Source organism: Heteronotia binoei, chromosome 21 (assembly GCF_032191835.1).
Source record: "Heteronotia binoei isolate CCM8104 ecotype False Entrance Well chromosome 21, APGP_CSIRO_Hbin_v1, whole genome shotgun sequence".
In the NCBI taxonomy this organism is placed as follows: domain Eukaryota; kingdom Metazoa; phylum Chordata; class Lepidosauria; order Squamata; family Gekkonidae; genus Heteronotia; species Heteronotia binoei.
In genome coordinates, this window is record NC_083243.1 from 83878506 (window position 1) to 83899109 (window position 20604).

Genomic DNA, 20604 nt, shown 5'->3' on the forward strand with positions numbered 1-20604 from the left:
CTATCTCCCTCCTCTTGACAGCTCCACCTGAGGAATGTCATCATATTTACAGGTGGAGAGGTAGGCAGATGCAGACCACAGGCCCAGAGCTTTGTAGCAGAAGGAGAGGAAGAGACTTGAGGAGGTGCGGGGGGGTGGGGAAGATCTTGGCTGGCATGATTTTAGTCACCAACTCTAGTTGTTTCACCTGCCTTGAGAGGAACTCAGAGACTGGCACAGCTGCTAAGCTTCATGGGGTTCCCAGAGCCACATTTTGCGGCTCTCGGGAGACTTTTATGGCTAATGAAAAGTACTTGGATGTTTGTCTGTGTCCTTTATCAAGTTTATATCTCCGCTATCTGGCATTACATTTTATGACACACATGGCCCGGCCCCCCAATGTCCCATTTGTGTCAGATCCAGCCCTCATAACAATTGAGTTTGACACCCCTGTTTTAGATACTCATTTAGATGCTAACAAAAACCAGATCTACCATGGATTGCAAGTACCTAGTTAGTTTACTTTTTTTTTTTTTGCTTAGTGCATCTAGATCTGTTTGTGTAGTACCCTGAGATTGTGCCTTATAGAAATAAAGTTGTTTAATTAGAATCTGCACAAGGCTTCCTTACCCGCCCGCCTAGGCTACTGGGCATGCTACAGCGATACACCCCTGTGTAGTCAGCCTTGGGTGACCCACAAGAGAGAGAAGGGCTGGATTTTACCCAAGGCGATGGCAGCAATGGCAAAAGGGAGGGCAAGACATGGCCCCAGAAGGTGACAGAGACCATGACAGTTTATAATCTGGGTCAAGGGCATTTGGCTAACAGAGACTGGGGTGGGGGGTTGTTTCTGTAGACCCTCCAGTGTTCTCCTCATATCACTCCCACTGGTGGGAAAAGAGGAGAATTAAATAGAATCCTATTTATTAAAGTATTTTCTTGTTGATAACCAGAAAAAGAGAATACTCTAAAAACTAAATAAAGGATATCGTACTATAATAGGGCCTTTTCGCACTTACCAGTGGAAACCGGAAGGGAGTCGGTATTGTGCCGCCTTGCAGTAATCCGAGACAGGGATGGGAGTTTTCAGACACGTTTTTTTTCCCCCAATACGGTTCCGTGATTGAACCAAGCCATTTCACACTGTTCCGCTTTTATCTTGCTTCCACTAGCACCAGCCGTTTTCGCCTGCTGGCGCACTATCTCCGGCTTTTTTTTTTTGGAACGTCGGGTTAAGATTGCTATAGTGACGTATCACAACAGCACCACCATAAGGATGCCTGGGCTCCATTGAGATGCCAGAGATTGCCGCCGCTGAAACTTGGTAACAGGTGCCCCATTGGATACACAGTTCAAGCGGAAGATCAGGGCACCAGGCATTGGTCTGTCACCTGTTGCTATCACTTCCATGCCCACAGAGGAGTCAGGGGAATGAGATTGGTTTGTAGGTGACTCTGAGGCACATTTTTTTTGGGGGGGGGAGGCTGTTGCCTCCTGGAGAGGGGTTGCCCATAGGGCAGCAGGTTTCAGCAAGAGAACAGACCAACAGTGATTGGTGGGAGAGATGGTTTGTGTGGAAGGCTATTGTTCTATTAGTTCTATTGTTGTAATAGTCATGGTTTCCATCACAACAGTATTGAGACTTTTTGGATTTCATCATCTCCCCATACTGCTAGGAGATCCAGAATCTCCTGCTCACTCCAAACTACACCTCTTGACCCACTCATCCTCCTCAAAATTCCTGACAAACCACTCACCAACCTATTAAACCAGACAATCCGCTCACCAACTACAACCCACAGAAATCTCTGGCTTCCCCCTCTGACATTTATACCTGCTGCAGCTTGGCACAAGTCACTTTCCAGCCAATAGCCTGTGGGCATGGATGGGTGAACATCAGGCTAGGTTAGCAACATCTGTCTATGGTGGTGCTGTTGTGATACATCGCTATAGCACTATATCAATCTTAGGCCGACGTTCCAAAAAAAAAAAAAAGCCGGAGATCGTGCGCCAGCAGGCAAAAAAGGGTGCGAAAACTGCTCCCGGATTAGATACTGGACATTTCACACAGCGCTCCATACAGATTTCAATCCGGAAAGAGGGGTTGAAAACTGGAAGAAGCTGCTCTTTGTTAGTAACGACTCAAGCATGCCTCACTACCGGGACAGCCGAGGGACTGTGTGAAAAGGTGAGAGTATTCCGGTAGCAGCCAGTTACTGAGTCAGGTCTGTCTGAAATGCCAGCAGAAACCCGTTACTGTTCAGTAACTGACCAGCTTCCATACCGGAATACATAGGCTGTGTGAAAAAGCTCATACTCTCAGTGGCCATGCACTTTCTGTATTTTATGTAAATTAGTTTGTTTTGATCTATGCTGGCCATGGGCCGTAATAGTAATAAACTGAAGCACAAACTGTGCCATTTTGCAGTACTTGGTTGAGATGCCATTAACACACAAGGAGTCAAACAAATTCTAAAGACCTTTGTTCAGGAAGTTAAGGCTGTCATTGAGTTTGTGAACCCTAGTCACTTTTCATGTTCTAAAGAATCCCCCCTCCCTCAGTGTTCTGTGCAGCCATCAGATAAAAAACAGCAGCAAAGAAGCTACTGATCCTGCTTCTCTCAAAATCTCAAATGTCCCATCTTACTATCAGGCTCTGTCCTCCATGCCACTTGGGCCTTTGGCTGATTGGAGCAGGGTCAAACATAACATCATGTACCAGAGCTGAGTAACCACACCTCTGCCAGGTACCAAAATTTATTAACTGAGAATTCCAGGAAGATGTGACAGACTTGACTGGACAGTGACTGGGATACAGGAGCTCCTTTAGGCATACCTAATTGTTGAGCTTGCCCAGAAGAAATTTAACCCCTTCCCCTTTTTCCCAGTGGTGGACCCATAGGTCATTGGCATTGCATAAAATTACCTCTGCTTCAAACTTTCATAAGAATGTAAGAGAGGCCATGTTGGATCAGGCCAATGGCCCATCTAGTCCAACACTCGGTGTCACACAGTGGCCAAAAAACCCAGATGCCATCAGGAGGTCCATCAATGGGGCTAGGACACCAGAAGACCCCCCACACTGTTGCCCCCCCAAGCACCAAGAATACAGAGCATCACTGTCCCAGACAGAGTTCCAACAATGCGCTGTGGCTAATCGCCACTGATGGACCTCTACTCCATATGTTTATCCAAAACAGATTTAATCTGCAGCATGGAGTGTGTGTGTGTGGCTCCCTTTAAAGCACTGAAGAAATTTGCTGTAGCCCTTGAGGGCCCAGGTCAGAGAAATGGCATGACAGGCAATTTATTGTATGCAGCTGCCAAAATTAAGATAGGGAGTTCAATGGACATTTTTATCCAGTAAGTCTTTTTCTCTGGACTTGGACAATTGGATGTATTGTTATGAGATATGTTAGTCACTTGCTATATTGCTGTTGAGTAAAGTTCAGTATGTGAGTGTTCAGCTGGTTACAAAGTTGTTACTTTTTGTAAGAACTGGGATTACTTATAGAGGAAGGAAGCCAGACATTCTAAAGATGTAGTGCTCCCTTACTTAGGCTGCAACTAACTTCTGCAGAGTAGTACATGCATCTGGTTCCTCTGTCTTTCTTTGTCCATCTCCCATGTGTGAAAAGTGACACAGGAATGGTGACTTCAAGTTAACTCCAGTTGTGGCATACAAATGCAGATTAACTAGTGAATCCACATACACCCCATCTATCTAAAACTTGGTTACTTTTCGTTTTGCTATCAGGAATCCAACTCTAGTTAACAAATGCACCTGTATTTGAATATTCACATAACTGGAGTTAAAAACTAACTCCATCACTTTCTAAGTGAGAGGCTAGGGCTGTGGGATTGCCTGGCTCCTGCCAGGGCGGGTGGAGAGAATCCCCACTCTGCTTTCTCCCCCCCCCCCCCCCAGTGCCAATCAGCTGGCCATTAGGGGACTTACTGGCACCAGCAGCCCAGCGGTGTTACTTCAGCACACACACCAGAAGTGAAATCATCATGTTCCCTGAAAAACCAGTGACATTCTGGTATTTGGGTAAAAACTCCATGGGAAAAATGACTTCTACCATAGAGTTTTTGTCCAAATATCAGAGTATCCCTGTGACACTGTGATGATGTCACTTCCAGTGAATGCCAGAAGTGATTTCACCAACAACACCTGACCTAGGCCTCTCTATGCCTCCAGTAAATCCCCTACACTGAGGTGGCAGAGGATGCATGCACTTGCTCAAGCAGGATTCATGCATATTTTTATTTAACTGCAGTCAGGTGGACACCTAAATGTAGCATAGGAGATCAGAAAACCATGGAGCGAGTAACACTGAAACATTATATAAGAATGAAAATGGATGAACATTGACATTTCCAGAAAGATTTTTCTCAAAACTAGTGTTTAGGGACCTTTCAACACAATTCAGAACTTGTGACTTCTGTTCATATTTGTGTTAGAGCCAGTTTGGTGTAGTGGTTAAGTGTGCGGACTCTTATCTGGGAGAACAGGGTTTGATTCCCCACTCCTCCACTTGCACCTGCTGGCATGGCCTTGGGTCAGCCATAGCTCTGGCAGAGGTTGTCCTTGAAAGGGCAGCTGCTGTGAGAGCTCTCACTAGCCCCATTCACCTCACAGGGTGTCTGTTGTGGGAGAGGAAGGTAAAGGAGATTGTGAGCCACTCTGACACTCTTCGGAGTGGAGGGCGGGATATAAATCCAATATCTTCTTCTTCTAAATCCTGATCTATATATTTTTAAAATCATCTCCATCGAAGAGAAATTTGTCAATGGCGGTTACCCATAATAGCTAATAACAAATACTTCTGTAATCAGAAGCCGTATGATCCAACAGATACATGCCAGAAACAAGCAAGGGAAAGCTACTTTCAATCATGCCCTGTATTTTCAGAGCTTTTGAGGAGCCTCTAGGTGAACACTGCTGGAAAGAAAATGCTGAACTAGATTAACTAGTTAATCCATCAAGGCGGTAGATCTACGGCCACAGCTTCTTGTGCTGTTTTTCAATGCCACCGTTTAAATTAGTGTATAGACCAGGGTTTCCCAAACTTCGCCCCCCCAGCCCGGTTATTTTTACACTTCTCCATTGTGGCCCACTAAAATTTGGGGTTGGAGTCGGAAGACAGGAAATAATGTAGAAACATGCTTAAAATTCTTGCAATATTTTGTTTAGGAAAGGTAGGAGAATAGTGGGATTTTGTAATGCAATTTTAAAAATAAAACATCAAGAAAAAGCACAAGGATCACACAACAGAAAACTAAAAATATAAAATGCTCTCAGCCTGGGAAAACATGAAATGGCAGTCTGGGAAAACATGGGATGGCAGGGCATTTCAAGCTTCTCCCACCCACCCACCGGTCTACTCAGATTAGCAATGGCAAGGAAGAAAGGCAACGGGGGAAAAGAATGACAGAGAGAGAAGGAAGGAAGACGGGAGAAGACTGACAGAAAGGGGGGGGGGAGACTGAATGACAGAAAGAGAGAGAGAGAGAGAAAGAAAGAAAGAAAGAAAGAAAGAAAGAAAGAAAGAAAGAAAGAAAGAAAGAAAGAAAGAGATAGACAGACAGACATGAAATGGCAGCCTGGGAAAACATAAAATGGCAGGGCATTTCAAGCTTCTCCCCCCACCTCAGGTCTACTCAGATCAGCATTGGCAAGGAAGGAAGGAAGAGAGGGAGGGAGGGGGAGAGAATTGGAAACAGAGAAAAAAGAAAGAAAAAATAGGAAGGAAATGGGAGGGAAGGAAATGGGAGGGAAGGAAAAGAAAAACGGAAGGAAAGGGGATGGGAGCAACTCACCCTTAACTGCTGACTTTCTGCGCCATGCAGCTTGGCCACCTGAACTCCCACCAGTGGAGGGAAGCCCAGAGATCGCCGTGTGAACGTGCCAGGGCCAGCACAGCCCCGCCCGGCGGCAGGAAGCTCAGAGTTCGTTGCGTGAATGCGGCAGGGCCAGCACAGCCCCACCCGGCGGCGGGAAGCCTAGAGATTGCTGCATGAATGCAGCAGGGTCAGCAGAGCTCCCTCTGGCGTCGGGGAGGCCAGAGTTCACTGCGTGAACGTGGCAGGGTCAGCAGAGCTCCCCCCGGCAGCAGGGAACCCAGAGGTCGGCGCGTGAATGTGGTAGGGCCAGAGCAGCCCCGCCCGGCATCGGGGAGCTCAGTTTGCTGCGTGAACATGACAGGGTCAGCAGAGCTCCCCCCGGCATTGGAGACCCCAGAGGTCGCCACATGAATCTAGCAGGGCCAGCACAGCCCCGCCCGGTGGCAGGGAGCCCAGAGGTCGCTGAGTGAATGCGGCAGGGTCAGCAGAGCTCCGCCTGGCATTGGAGAGCTCTGAGGTCGCCGTGTGAATGCGGCTGGGCCAGCACAGCCCCACCCAGCAGCAGGACGTGGACGGGAGGCCCCTGCAACCCGGCATTGAGGCTTCCGTGGCCCGGTGCCGGGTCGCGACCCTGCAGATGGGAAATGCCGGTATAGACTATTCCAAGAGTTGAAAGTCACTAGGCTTCAATCTAGATGTATATAATCATTAAAAAGTTACGAGGGTCAAGTGTACTACAGGCTCAAGATGACTTATTATAGATGATGCAGAGGCCATTGTAAAAAATACAGACTGAATCCTGGTCTCCCAGTCATGAGAGCAGTTGTTGCTAATGTAGTGCTGTTTTTCTCATAGAGATCTTGCTCTTGAATGAAGTTCTGAGCTTTCTAAATTGAAAGGCTGGTAAATCTTAGAAATTAAAAGGCAAAGAATGCAGGCAAAATGGAAGGAAATAATTATGTTGTACATTTTCTGTTTTCCCACAGAGTCTTCTACAAAGTGAAAAGCCGTAGTGCTCACATGAAGAGCCATGCTGAGCAGGAGAAAAAGGCAGCTGCTCTGAAGCAGCGAGAGAAGGAGGAAGCCGAGGCAGCGGTAGCAGCGGCAGCAGCTCTCAGCCAGGCACAGCATGAACAGAGCAGTGACAGTGGCAGCAGCAGTGGCAGCAGCAGCTCTAGCTCTGATGAAGATGGAGAGGTTTAGCAAAGGGACTGAGGAGGCTGAGAGCACAGCCAAGCTGGAGCTGCTTACTCTTCATTCGCTTGCATCTGAACCTTTCTTCATCTAGACAGATTCTGAACTCCTTCCTTCCACTTGCCTTGCTAAATACTGCTGGAGATGAACTGATGAATTAAAAGAATAATACATGACCTTGAAATTTTTATTTTTTAAAAAGACCCAAGATTTTATGAATAATTTTATTTATAAATTGAACAAATGACTATGGAGTAGGACTGAGTTTTCCTTCCACACAAAATAACTTTTCTTGTAATCAGGAATCATATTAAGCCTTAGGCATGAGATCAGCTCCTGAGGAGAAGAAGAATGTGCAGAGTCTAGATGTTGACACAAGTGACTCTAAGAACTTTCCTAAATAACTCAAGGAATCCATAACTTTTTCTTCAACTGCTATATTTTCCTGTCTCATAGTTTTCTTTCCAGTTCAACATTTGCTACTGGTATCAATCCATCTACTTAGGAATGCAAGCAATATATGTTTTTCCTCCTCTTTCATATATTTTCTTCAGCAAGTAGGTGCCAAAAGAAGCCTTTTTGTGGACAAGGCAACCTCCTCCACAATTTAAGAGAACAAACATTCAAAATACATAAGCAGCATAGCTAGTATTTTTCTTCAAAGAAGCTGGCCGTTCACTGTTGGGGGAGAAAAGGCAACAGAGAGCTGATTGTATTTTTGCATACTTGTTGCAAATTAAAGCAGACTTCAGCAAGTTGGGAGGCCATAAGTCAGTGCAAGAGTATGTGTAGTGTTTGTACAATGGCCAAGGTTCAGTCCCTAGCATTTACAAATTAAAAGTATCTAAAGTAGCAGGGTTAGGATAGACTTCTGCCCTGGGATGTTGGAGAGCCAGTGCCAGTCTGTATAAACACTAATGGTCTTAGACTTCCTGTAAGACAGTTTTATGTTTTATATTATGGCTGCTGTAGTCTTTTTGCCAAGACAGTACTGAGAATCCCTTTGGAACCCTCTGTGAAACTGCCTTGCTTTGTACCTTTGAGAAGTTGGGCATGTTATGACTTACTTTGCTTTCTTATATTACCCAGTACTTTGGCTATTCCTTTGTGGAATATTTATAATCTTAAAAGATGGCAATTGAAAAGTTGTACTACTTTTTATTTATTTATTCTGAAAGAGCATCTGAGAAGGGTCAGAAAAACATGGGGAAAAATAAGAATTCATTTTTTCATTCATTCCTTCTGCATTGGAAGAGCCCCGTTGCTGGGCTGTGTTCAGAATGTTCTCTTGTAGCACTTGCAGACACTGGAGAAATAGGAAGAATGAAAGACCTCTAGTAGGTAACGAACAAACAAATTGAGATTTGCTGTGATTAATGTTGAACTTGCCTGCAATTTGGCTGTAGGGAATACATTAGTATTTTAAACTTGTGTATATAGGCACAAAGCAATGATTGTTGTGGGCTGGGGGTGGGTGGGGTAGGGCAGAAGACACCTCAGTAATTGACATACAGAGGATGCTTGACAGATTATTGATAAAATACCTACAGATAATGTTTTGTTGCTTGTGAGCATTTGAAAATGTCTGGTGGTCAGTTTAGACTCTGCATTTAAATGGCGAGCTGTATGTGAAGCTCAGCAAATAGATCGGTAAACTTTTATCCAGAAAGGTATGAGGATTCTGCCCTAAAATACTGTAGAAATCCTAAATATTCATTTAGTGTCTATTATGCCAATTCTGGTGACTTCACTTGCACATTTCTGTTGCCAAATATTGCTTTTACGTTCAAAAAAGGATACCACTTTTAAAAATCAAAAGCCGCATCTTTAGAGGGAAAGGAGGCATACAGACTTTAGTTCTTACTATCCCTTTAGTTCTTACTATTCCTTTAACAGTTCTGGGGCGAGGGGATGTTACACAGTTTTTATCTGGGATGTATTCACTACTCCAAGCCAAATGCCTGGGTATCTTGAGGTAGTGAATTGGGTGTGGTGGCAGAAGACCACAAAACCCAGAGCCTGTTTCAAACACCCAAAGCCTAGAGACACACTTCCATGTGCAGCGGAAGGTTCCTGTTGAGTAGATTTCTCCCCGCTGCATGCACTTTGCATATTTGATAACCTTCACCAGTTCTGTAGAATGTTACCAGGTCATCATCATGTGAAAAGAAGGAAGGGCTCTAGAAAGCACTTTATGATAAAACTCAAGGGAGATTTTTCACCCCAATAACACACCCCATCCCTCTACATTCTATTGTTTGAGACAAAGTAATATCCTGACTATCGTTTCAGTTGACAGGGTTGCTTTTTGTTTACAGAAAGAAAACTATAAGTGGTAAAAATAAACTGGGGCCTTGTTGTGTCTTAGGCTAGAATTTTTAAAATTCCAGCTCTAGCTTTTATACACTGGAACCCACTTCCTAAAATACTTAACAGTGGATCCTTTTTGTTAACAAGACCTGTGACTTCACACCCATTACAGGTGTTAATTATTTTAGTGTAACTAGTGAATTGTATTATTCCTGAGCAGAATTTTGGTGGTAGAAAGGGCCATCAAGTCACAGCTGACTTATGGTTTTCATGTTAGGTTTCCTCCTGAACATGAAAGCTAAGGTTTTGAGACTTCTGTAGAATGCATTACACTCTTATGTTAGAAGTTTTATTGAGCGATTCACAGAAAGACCATGTCCCAACATTCTTTTGGACCTCCTAAATAATCTTAGATTGCAAGCTACTAGAGAGATGTATGTAGATGGTTGTGGGAAATATAGCCATATTATAGTTAACCTTTGGATTTAAATCCTTCCTTCCTTAAATGAGATTGAGCTGTAAGGGGGAGAGGTTGTTTTTGACAACATGTGAGTTTATGAGCTAAATTGATTTTTATATGGCAAATGATCAACAGCTGACCATGTAATCTGACTGACTGCAGTTGTGTTCTGAAAGGAATGGCCCAGGACTCAGTTGCCAGGGTACTTGGTTTGCATGCCTTCTGTCCCTGGCATTTCCAGTTTCAAGAGTGTCTGATAGTAGAGTTGAAAAAGCCACTGCCAGCCGCAGGAGGACAGAGCTGAGCTAGATGGACCAATTGTCTGACTATAAGGCAGCTTCATTATTCACTTTCACAGCAGAGAAACATCATTCTTGGCACCAGTCTTTGAATTTCTTCAGTGGCAACATAAAGCAAGTCAGACTCTTATTTTTTTAACTGAGTCTTTCCATCACTTTGTGCTCTGTGAAAAGTATAGCAGTTGGTGACTAGAAGCACTTCACACTCCTCTGTCAACTCACAAGTAGCTTTTAGAATCTGACAGGATCCTTCCCCACCTTTCTGTTGAGTTTGATCATATGCAGCAGCCTGCGAATCCCTGGTACACAAAACATTTCATTTTGTAACAGTTGATATGAAGACATTGTATTAGAAACTATAGACAGAAACCAGCCTTTCCCCCTAAAACATTGCAACTTAGCTGCATGCTGCCATTTCACCTTTGGTAAGACTGTATTTTAAGGTCTTTCAGAAGGGATAATGTCTAGAAAAGTATGAGCTGGGAATGGCACCATCCTTTAGTTGGGGACATTGATAAGCTAACTAGTGTTCCCTGGCTGAACTATAGTTACAGAATCTGTTATATAACTGGTGGGAGAGGTGTGTTCTATCAGTGGTTCTGTTAGTGAAACTAATTAATAGGAGCCAGTCTAGTGAACAGAATTTTGGACAGCTAGCATCCTGTTTACCATACAGTAAACCTGCAGTCCTATACATACATACGTACGTGTGTGTGTGTGTAAAGTGCTGTAAAATTACAGTCATGTTATGACAACCCCAGCAAGAGACATTCAAAGCAAGTGAGAAGCAGAGGCTGTTTGCCACTACCTTCCTCCATGGTCTGTCATGGTAATCTCCCATCCAAGTACTGACCCTGTTTAGCTTCTGAGATCTGATGAGATTAGTCCAGGGGTGGCCAACGGTAGCTCTTCAGATGTTTTTTTGCCCACAACTCCCATCAGCCACAGCCATTGGTCATGCTGGCTGGGGCTGATGGGACTTGTAGGCAAAAAACATCTGGAGAGCTACCGTTGGCCACCCCTGGATTAGACTATATCAGGGGTGGCCAAACTGTGGCTCGGAATCCACATGTGGCTCTTTCACACATATTGGGTGACTCTCAAAGCCCTCACCACCCTGTTGGCCAGCTTGGAAGAAGGTATTTGTCTCTTTGAATCACTTCTCCAAGTCAAGCCAGCCAGCAGCTTGGAGAATGCATTTAAGGTTAAAGTTGCTTTCTTTCCACATCTCCTTCCCTCCATTTCCTTCATGCCTTCCTTGCAACTCTCAAAACATCTGGTGTTCATGTCTTGCGGCTCTCAAACATGATATTTATTCTATGTGGCTCTTACGTTAAGTTTGGCCATCCGTGAACTTCATCATGACACCTTCCCTCTCGGTGAAAGTGATGTGGACGTTGTTTATCCATATGTGTCTTGATCAGCTTTCCTGCTCTTTTCTGCTTGTTACCATTTGGTTGTGGTCTAGTGTTTATGAAAAAACTAACCATTAGAGCTTTTTTGCTTCTGTCACAGACATTTGTATCCTAAGAACTTTTTCCATTCAAGTCTTTCCACTAGTACGCTTTCACACCAATTAACTACTAGTGTGCACTTTATAGGACTTGTAGAAACAGCACAAATATTTGTCCCCATGGCTCTGCTTTTCTCCCCAAGGAACTGCCTGAAAACCTTCCACTTGGGTTCAGCTGCTACTTTTATCCAATAACATTTGCCACCATGCAATGGCTGAAATCCTCCAGGCACTGGGTACAACTGCTATGCATTTTAGAAGGCTGCTTGGGATTCCTGTCCAAGCAGTGTTGAAATGAGTGAAGATTTTTGTGGCTGGCTATGCCAGAGAGACTGTGGCCCTAATCTTCAGCTGCTTACATTTCCTCTCCCCCCCCCCCCGACCCTTCTGAAACATGGGGTTTGTATCAACAGCTGAGCCTATAAAGATCCCAGCTGCTTATGTTCAGAAGGAGACAAATTATATATATTTTTTGTAAAATGTATTTGAGCTTGGGTTTTGGTTTTTCTGTTAAAAACACATCAATTTTTATGGTGATTCTCCTGAAGCTCACATTTGGTACAGATTGGCTGTTCTTGGGTGTAAGTTTAATTTGTAACGCTGGAGCTTTTTGTGTATTGTACAGAAACAGTCTCTTTGTAAGTATTGTATAAATGCTTTATTAAAGTATAGAGCTTTTTAACAAATGAGCAAAAACTGCCTTTTGCTGCACCTTTTAAAAGACTGTTACATATTAAATTGTACATACAAAAATACTATATACCTCTTGTGTACAGATGTCATAGACATTTATTTTTGTGCTTTTTTATAAAATATTAATACACTAAAAGTCTTGCTGATGTGATTAATGTACTCATGTAACTTATTTACTTCTGGATGTTCCATTGTATCTTTTTAAACCTTTTATTAAATAAGGTTTAAAAACAACTTTTGTAACAAGTATTTTTTAATTGAATGTTTTAAGATAAGAGGCTGGAAAAAATCTCATCTACTATGGTGCTTTTTGGGCATAATTAAATATGATTTATGTGCTGCAAAAAAGGGTGTGTGTTTTCCTACTAGCTGTTTTGATTGGTATACATTTTCTTCTATTGCCTTAGTTTTCTGAACTACATTCAGAGGCGACCTGTCCACTTTTCAGCCCTAGGCAGCTGCCTAGGGTGCGGGCCAGGGGACCCAGATTGGGCCTGCCCTCCACCTCTGCCTGCAGGATGATTGATATCGCCTGGGAGAAGAGGCTCCTGGGAGCCAGAAAGAGGCCATGCGCTGCCTGGCCTCTTTCCTGTGGAGAAAGCCAGAGGGCAGGGAGGGCACAGCTGCCAGTGTGGCAAAGCACAGAAAGGCCATGTGCTGCCCAGCTGCCGTCACTCCACTTTCAGAAGGCGGAGCAACAGCGAGCAGGGGTGCATGGCCTCTCTGCACCACTGTGTATACCCTCCTCACTCTGGCTTTGCCTGTGGGGGGTACCTAGGGCTCCAGATATCCTAGGGTCACCCCTGACTACATTGTAGGCAAGCAAGGGTGATTCTTGCATGGAAACAGGCTTTTCTGTATAGAGTGCTCCCTGCATTGGATACTGTGCATCTTGGGGGAAAGGCCAGCAGAAACTGAAAAGTCCTTATTTACATACTGTGTTTCTGTGCTTTCCTTGTTAAAAGAAACCTGACATAAAAAAAAATAACCAAAGGCAAACATCACTAAAACCATGTCAAAAATGTGCCATCTTTCCCCCATTCCCACTCTTACTCTCAGTCACTGAATTAGTGCTTTATTGTGTCATTTATAATCCACCTTTCTCATGGAGACTCGGGGTGGGTATGCAGTGGAAGTCAATGCAGTCCATAAACGTGATGTCCAGTAAACAATGTAGCATGAGTAGGATGCAGAAATTAAAACCAAGTAAAAAATCTAGAACAAAACTTGAGCCCTTCTTCCCAGGTCTTTAGTCCCTTAGAGTCAGTCAGAAGGAGGTTGGTATTGGCAACAATACCCAAAACAAACATGTCCAAATAGTGCCACATGGTGCATTGTAGTTTTATTGATGGTATTTTACTGGTGATTTTTATAATAAGCCACCTTAGACACATTGCAGAGAAGTAATATATATTTTAAATTCATGTAGAATCTTTTTTTTTCTCCTTCCCGGTGGGGATCCAGAATGGCTTACATCATATTTCTTCCCTCGTCAACAGCAACCCTATGAGGCTGCAAGGGACTGGCCCAAGGTCATCCAATGATCTTCTACAGTAGAAACAGGACTTGTAACCAACTGCATTGTACTGACTCAAAACTAACTCCACTATCCATCTGCATGTGCATACTCAGTATGCTGCTGAGTATGAGAGTTTACTCTAGCTTGTAGAATTCACCCACATTTAACACTAATAAATATAGAAATGGCTGTTTAGGCCAGGGCCCTCCAATGTGGCACCCACACGTCCCCCAGGTGCCTGGTACATGCTTCAGTAAAGGTAGAACCATTTTTGTGTGTTTTATTCCCCCCCTGATCTTGGAAGCATATGTCTAGTCCATCTTTGGGAAGAAGGGATGTATGATGCCTTTGTCCAACTTCCCTCCCTCAAAGGCAAGATTTTTCCTCAATTTTTCTACCCCTGTCTGACTGAGCCACCCTAATAATGTATTTTCTTCTGTCCTGAAGAACTCTGGATGTCCCAGACCCACCCTGTCAAAGTATAATATTTTGGCTAGGAACCTGATGGAAGGGCTGTGGGAGCCCCCTTTTAATGGCACTCAAAACATTTTTATATTCAAAATTAACAAACTATTTTATTCGACATAGAGAAAGGTCAGGTGAAATCAGGAGTTGAAATTTCTGAGGTAAAACCACTACATGCACAGACCAGTTCTTATGTTTCAGGCTAATGAGAGTTTCTTAAGCTATTCAGTTATTTAAAATCTTTATGTTAGAGGCTTTTGTGCCAGTGTTCTCCTCAAACACTTCAGCACACTTTCTTTGAGTATTCCCTGACTCCTGGTTTCCAGAAGGCTGGTACACTCTTTGCAGTACTCAAATCCCTTCTCTTGAAAGGCCAATACTCTTCTTGAGTTTTTAACTGACTCTTAAGATCTTCACAGGCAGTGTCTAACCACACCAGACCAGGGATCTCTGCAGTCTTCAGAGCTATTACCCTGTTTAGATTCCTTCTCTCTAGAAGAACTATCTGCTTTCCTTGGCTCAAATGAGAGTCTTCATAACTACCCACTAATTCTTGCCAACTTTCCCCAGTTCTCATGTCTGTGTTAAACTGCACTCAATCAGGGCTGAATCCCAAAGCTGTCAGTACTCAGCTCTTTTCAGCTAGGGCTGAAATCGGACTCCTCAGCACCTAATTCAGAAGCAGGGCTGGGGCTAGGACCTTGGGCGCCCCAGGTCAGTGCCTGTCTCACCACCCCACCACCTGTGCCTGCCCTTCTGCCACCTCCTCGCCCATAGGGAGGGCAGGGCAGGCTCCAGGTGAGCCATGTGTGTTCTCTCAGAGGCATTCTGAGACTGTCCTAAGAAGGGCAGTCTTGGAGCACCTCCAAGTGCACTGCACATATGCAGCTTGCCCACAGACCCAAGAAGGTCCAGCGGAGGCTGTGGGTGAGCCACACAGATGCTCCACCTGGCCGCTTTCGCCTTTAAGATAAGAGCAGCTGGGTGGGGTGTGTTCTTCTTCAAGCCCACCTTCCCTTGCAAGGGAAGGTGGGCTTGGAGGAGTGCACCAATGCCCTGTCCAGCAGCTTTCGTCTTTCAGGCAAGAACAGCTGGGTGAGGCGCATCCTCCTCTGTGCAGACCTGGGAAGCTGAGGACAAGGGGGGCGCCTGGTGGCACTCTTGTAGGCCAGGTGGCACCTTAGGCAGCCACGTTCCTGGCTTACTCCCACATGACAGCTCTGTTCAGAAGTCTTTCTCTGGTCAGCTGTTAACAATCAGATTTCTTGGAACAACCTGCCACTCAAGGCTCTGTGAAGAATTAATCCTTCATAGCCTTCAGCTGTTTGTAAGCACTTTGCCTTGGTGGCTGTGAATACATACAAAAACATGTGTGTCAACATGTATTATTCCCCTTTCTCAGCTTCTTACAGTTTCTATTAATGGGCTGTTTCCTTGTGGTTTCAGCTTAAGTGCTTTTCTGCTTTTCCTGCCTATAGTTTCTTACTAGATGGCTGCAATCTTTTCAGAGGCAATAAGCCACCAAGGAAAGGTGATTCACTAGACTGTTGTACTATCTGTATCTTGCTGGAATGGTAGTGAATAAATTAACAAGTGCATTGAACAGAGAACACAAAACAATTATCCCTTTTGTAGCAAAGGCTTTGTTAGTAAACTCACTATGGCTGGAATGAGCAGTGGTAAATCACCAACAAGCTGCATAGAGATAATAAAAGGGTGTACTTTTCAGCCCTGGAGCTGGGTAATATGGGAAGAGAGAATTGATAGGTGAAAGTTCTTAACCCTTCCTATGCCTACTAATTTCCTACCCAACATTATCCACCCCCAAATTGTTTTCTCTATAACTGGAACCATTAGAGAAGAAAAGCAATCTAAGCATGCATTCAGGGGGCAGCCCCAGGGAAATGGCAGATGCAAGTATTGGAAAGAAAAACTTCCCCGCGTGAGTGGGAACTGCAGTGGCGCTTCCTCCAACCTGTTTTCCAGCTTTGGGGGTATCCTCAGGTGGATGTCTTTGCCACAGCCGAGAACAGGAAGTGTCCTCTGTTTTGTTCCAGAGGGGGTACGTATCCAGAGTCGTTGGGGAGATGGTGTGCTGTTTCCGTGGGAAGGTAGGTTCCTCTATCTGTTTCCGCCTCTGCTGTTGTTGACGAAAGTGGTCAACAAAATTGCAAGAGAGAGACCATGCTGCATCCTGGTGACTCCTTGGTGGCCTCGCCAGAACTGGTTCCCGATCCTGCTCCAGTTGGCTAGGGGGGTCTTCTACCAGTTCCCGGCGGAACCGGACCTTCTTTCAGCTCAGGGAGGTCATGTCCTCCATCACGTGCCCCACCTGAAGCTGACAGCGTGGCTCATCGACCCTGTGAGTTCTCTAGTAGAGTCCAGCACGTCTTCCTGAATAGCAGGAAACTTTCCACCCGCGCTTCCTACGATAGGAAGTGGCAGAAGTTCCTTCAGTTTCTAGTTGATCCTTCAGTTCCTCCCCAGAGGGTGGAATTGTCGGTAATTTTTGAGTTTTTGTTATCCCTGGTGGACGCTGGCCTTGTTTTTTTCTCCATTAAGGTTTATCTGGCAGCAATCTCTGCGTTCCATGAACCAGTGGAGGGACATTCTGTTTTTGCACACCCTCATTCTAGAGGTTTTTGAAGGGTCTGCTTAGGCTTTATCCCCCATCTAGATCGCCCCCACAGTTGTGGGATTTGACTCTGGTGCTGGACAGATTGACTTGTCGTCCCTTTGAGCCAATGGCCACGTGTTCGTTACAGCTCCTTTCATGGAAGACTGCGTTTTTGGTAGCCATCACATCAGCACGTCGTGCAGGAGAGCTCACGGCAATGCGCTGTGACTACCCGTATCTTGTTTTTCAGGAAGCTGGAGTTTCGTTAGCTCCTGATATTTCTTTTCTCTCAACGGTGGTTTCTCAGTTCCACCTCAATTTAGAAGTTTGGTTGCCCACTTTTTACCCTACACCTTCCTCGGATGAGGAACGTAGGTTCCATGCTTTAGATGTAAAGCGTGCTTTATTGTTTTATTTAAGTCGTTCCAAAAGCTTTCGCAAGGACAAGCAGCTTTTTGTTTCATATGCTGTCCCTAAGTTAGGTTCCAGGAGTTCATCTCAGAGACTGTCAAAGTGGCTCACTGAGACTATTAAATTGTGTTATTTGTTGGCTAAGAAGCCGTTACCTGGGCCTATTCGCGGCCATTCTACAAGGGCGATGGCAATGTCGGTGGCATTACTGAAAGGTGTGTTCCTGATGGATGTTTGTAAGGCTGCCACCTCGTCCTCTCCGCATGCCTTTATGAAGCACTACGCACTGGACGTGCATGCTCAACAGAGGACTCATTTGGGAACTGCGGTGCTGCAAGCTGTTTCTTCCGTTTGACCATCTTCCCACCTCCAGGTATGTCTTGCTTGCTAATCTCCCATGAGTGTGAAGCACAGAGACCACGAAGAAGATAGACAGGTTGCTTACCCGTAACTGTAGATCTTCGAGTGGTCATCTGTGCATTCACACTACCCGCCCTCCTTTCCCACTGCTGACGGTCTCCCTCCAGTAGGGGCTTCCAGCGGTCAGGAAGGAACTGGTGGGATCCCTGTGCCGGCGCCGGTGAATATGCGTACTGGGACGCCTGCGTATGCCCATTGGCGCCGAGCGCGGAAAAATCCCGGGCTTTTAAGGTACCGATTCGGGGATCGGCGCAGGCGCACTATCCCATGAGTGTGAATGCACAGATGACCACTCAAAGATCTACAGTTACAGGTAAGCAACCTGTCTTTTCAAAACACCCAAAGCCTGCCCTGGGCCAGTGCTGGATTCAGAGCCCAGGTACATATGTGAAGGCTGGGAGAAGAGAAAGCAAAGAGACTTCTGCAGGAGAAAAGAAATGCATCTACTCCCATAGACAACTGAGTTTATGCCTCTGTGCTTGCTTCACTCTTAGCTCTATCGAGCAAGGACAGGATTAAAATGCATTGCAGAGACCTCTGGAAGAGAGCAGAGAGTGCTTCAAGGGTGAGGCTTGGCAGCTGGGGGAATTGCTGAAAACTTGAGTTCATGTGAAGGGCTGAAGGTGATTGTGGCTGATTGATTAGAGTGGCTGTGTTGTCCACCCTCTTTGCATTATTAAGCTGCACCTTGCCAGAGAGCTAAAGGGCTCTTGGCTTGTGGCTCTTAGCCTGGGGGCTAAGGACCAGGAACCCAGATCCCTATTTCCTTGTGCTCCCAATAAGGTAAGTAGACTCTCCAGGCGGGGAGCCAGATAAACAGGGTTTAAAAAGAGACTGCATATTTTTAAAAAGCTATCATGAAGGTAGAATGCCAGCAGGGGGGTGGGGGCTTTCCAGTGTTTTGCATTGAGTGTCACATGTATGACTATCTGCCCAGAGGACAGAAGTCTTGGGTGTATGCTCGATGCAAGGAGCTCCTGGTCCTCAGGGAACGAATTCGTACCCTTGAGGCTGAGGTGACTGACCTGGAGAAGCAGAGACAGTCAGTAGGCACTCACGGAAGACTCTCGGGGACGTGTTAGTTGAGCCCCGATCTGAACGTGGCAGCCCCGTTGCTGCCAGGGAGCATGAGGGTCAAGAGGGAACAGGGCGCCAGGCTGAGGATAAGGGGAATGCGCCCTCAGAAGGGACCTCTTCTTCAGTTGGTGAACAGGAATCCTTTCGTGCCAAGGAACCATCCCTGGGCGGGGAGAGAGGGAGGGTCTTGGTAGTTGGTGATTTGATCCTTAGGCAAGTAGACAGCTGGATGGCAAAACCGCGTAGTGACCGTATGGTGATTTGCCTGCCTGGTGCAAAGGTAGCGGACATTACGCGTGTAGTAGATAGGCTGATAGACAGTGCTGGGGAGGAGCCAGTGGTTGTGGTGCATGTTGGCACCAACGATGTGGGGAAATCCAGTCATGAGGTCCTGGAGGAAAAATTTAGGCTGCTAGGCAGGAGACTTAAGGCCAGGACCTCCAAGGTAGCCTTCTTAGAAGTGCTACCTGTTCCACGTGCAGGGCTGGAAAGACAGGCACAAATTAGAAGTCTCAATGTGTGGATGAGACGATGGTGTAGGGAGGAAGGGTTTAAGTTTGTTAGGCACTGGGATGCTTTCTGGAACAAGCGGGAGCTGTACAAAAGAGATGGTCTCCACTTGTCCCCAGATGGAACCAAGTTGCTGGCGCTTAAAATCAAAAAGGTGGCAGAGCAGTTTTTAAACTAAATCTTGGGGGAAAGCTGACAGGAGATGAAATGTCTCTGGTTCGGAAGGACTCATCTCATTACTTTTCTACTGGGTAATGGATCAGAGTTGTCCACTGAGATGGTGACCCAATAGATATTGTTTACCTTGACTTCCAGAAAGCTTTTGATAAAGTTCCTCATCAAAGGCTCCTTAGTAAGCTCGAGAGTCATGGAGTAAAAGGACAGGTCCTCTTGTGGATCAAAAACTGGCTAATTAATAGGAAGCAGAGAGTGAGTATAAATGAGCAGTCTTCGCAGTGGAGGACAGTAAGCAGTGGAGTGCCACAGGGCTCAGTACAGGGTCCCATGCTCTTTAACTTGTTCATAAATGATTTGGAGTTGAGAGTAAGCAGTGAAGTGGCCAAGTTTGCAGATGACACTAAATTGTTCAGGGTGGTAAGAACCAGAGAGGATTGTGAGGAACTCCAAAGGGATCTGTTGAGGCTGGGTGAGTGGGTGTCAACGTGGCAGATGAGGTTCAATGTGGCCAAGTGCAAAGTAAGTGCAAAGTAATCCCAGCTGCAAATACAAGTTGACGGGGTGTGAACTGGCAGAGACTGACCAAGAGAGAGATCTTGGGGTCGTGGTAGATAATTCACTGAAAATGTCAAGACAGTGTGCGATTGCAATAAAAAAGGCCAACGCCATGCTGGGTATTATTAGGAAGGGAATTGAAAACAAATCAGCCAATATCATAATGCCCCTGTATAAATTGATGGTGCGGTCTCATAAAAACACAAGAGAAGCCATGTTGGATCAGGCCAATGCCCCATCCAGTCCAACACTCTGTGTCACACAGTGGCAAAAAATTTTATATATACACACACACTGTGGCTAATAGCCACTGATGGATCTCTGCTCCATATTTTTATCTAAACCCCTCTTGAAGGTGGCTATGCTTGTGGCCGCCACCACCTCCTGTGGTGAATTCCACGTTAATCACCCTTTGGGTGAAGAAGTACTTCCTTTTATCCGTTTTAAGCAGGCTGCTCAGCAATTTCATCGAATGCCCACGAGTTCTTGTATTGTGAGAACGGGAGAAAAGTACTTCTTTCTCTACTTTCTCCATCCCATGCATTATCTTGTAAACCT

The 20604-nt window shown here is 45.3% G+C and overlaps 1 protein-coding gene across 2 annotated transcripts in view; it reads left to right on the top strand.

The window, feature by feature from the left end:
* MIDEAS (mitotic deacetylase associated SANT domain protein) overlaps window positions 1–8168 on the top strand; it is a 107069-nt gene extending 98901 nt beyond the window's left edge. For both annotated transcript variants that reach the window (XM_060261814.1, XM_060261813.1), the window contains exon 13: window positions 6813–8168. In XM_060261814.1, the coding sequence (XP_060117797.1) occupies window positions 6813–7029 (217 nt within the window). In that variant the 3' untranslated portion in view covers window positions 7030–8168. The remainder of the gene's footprint in view (window positions 1–6812) is intronic.
* The last annotated feature ends 12436 nt before the right edge of the window (window positions 8169–20604 follow it).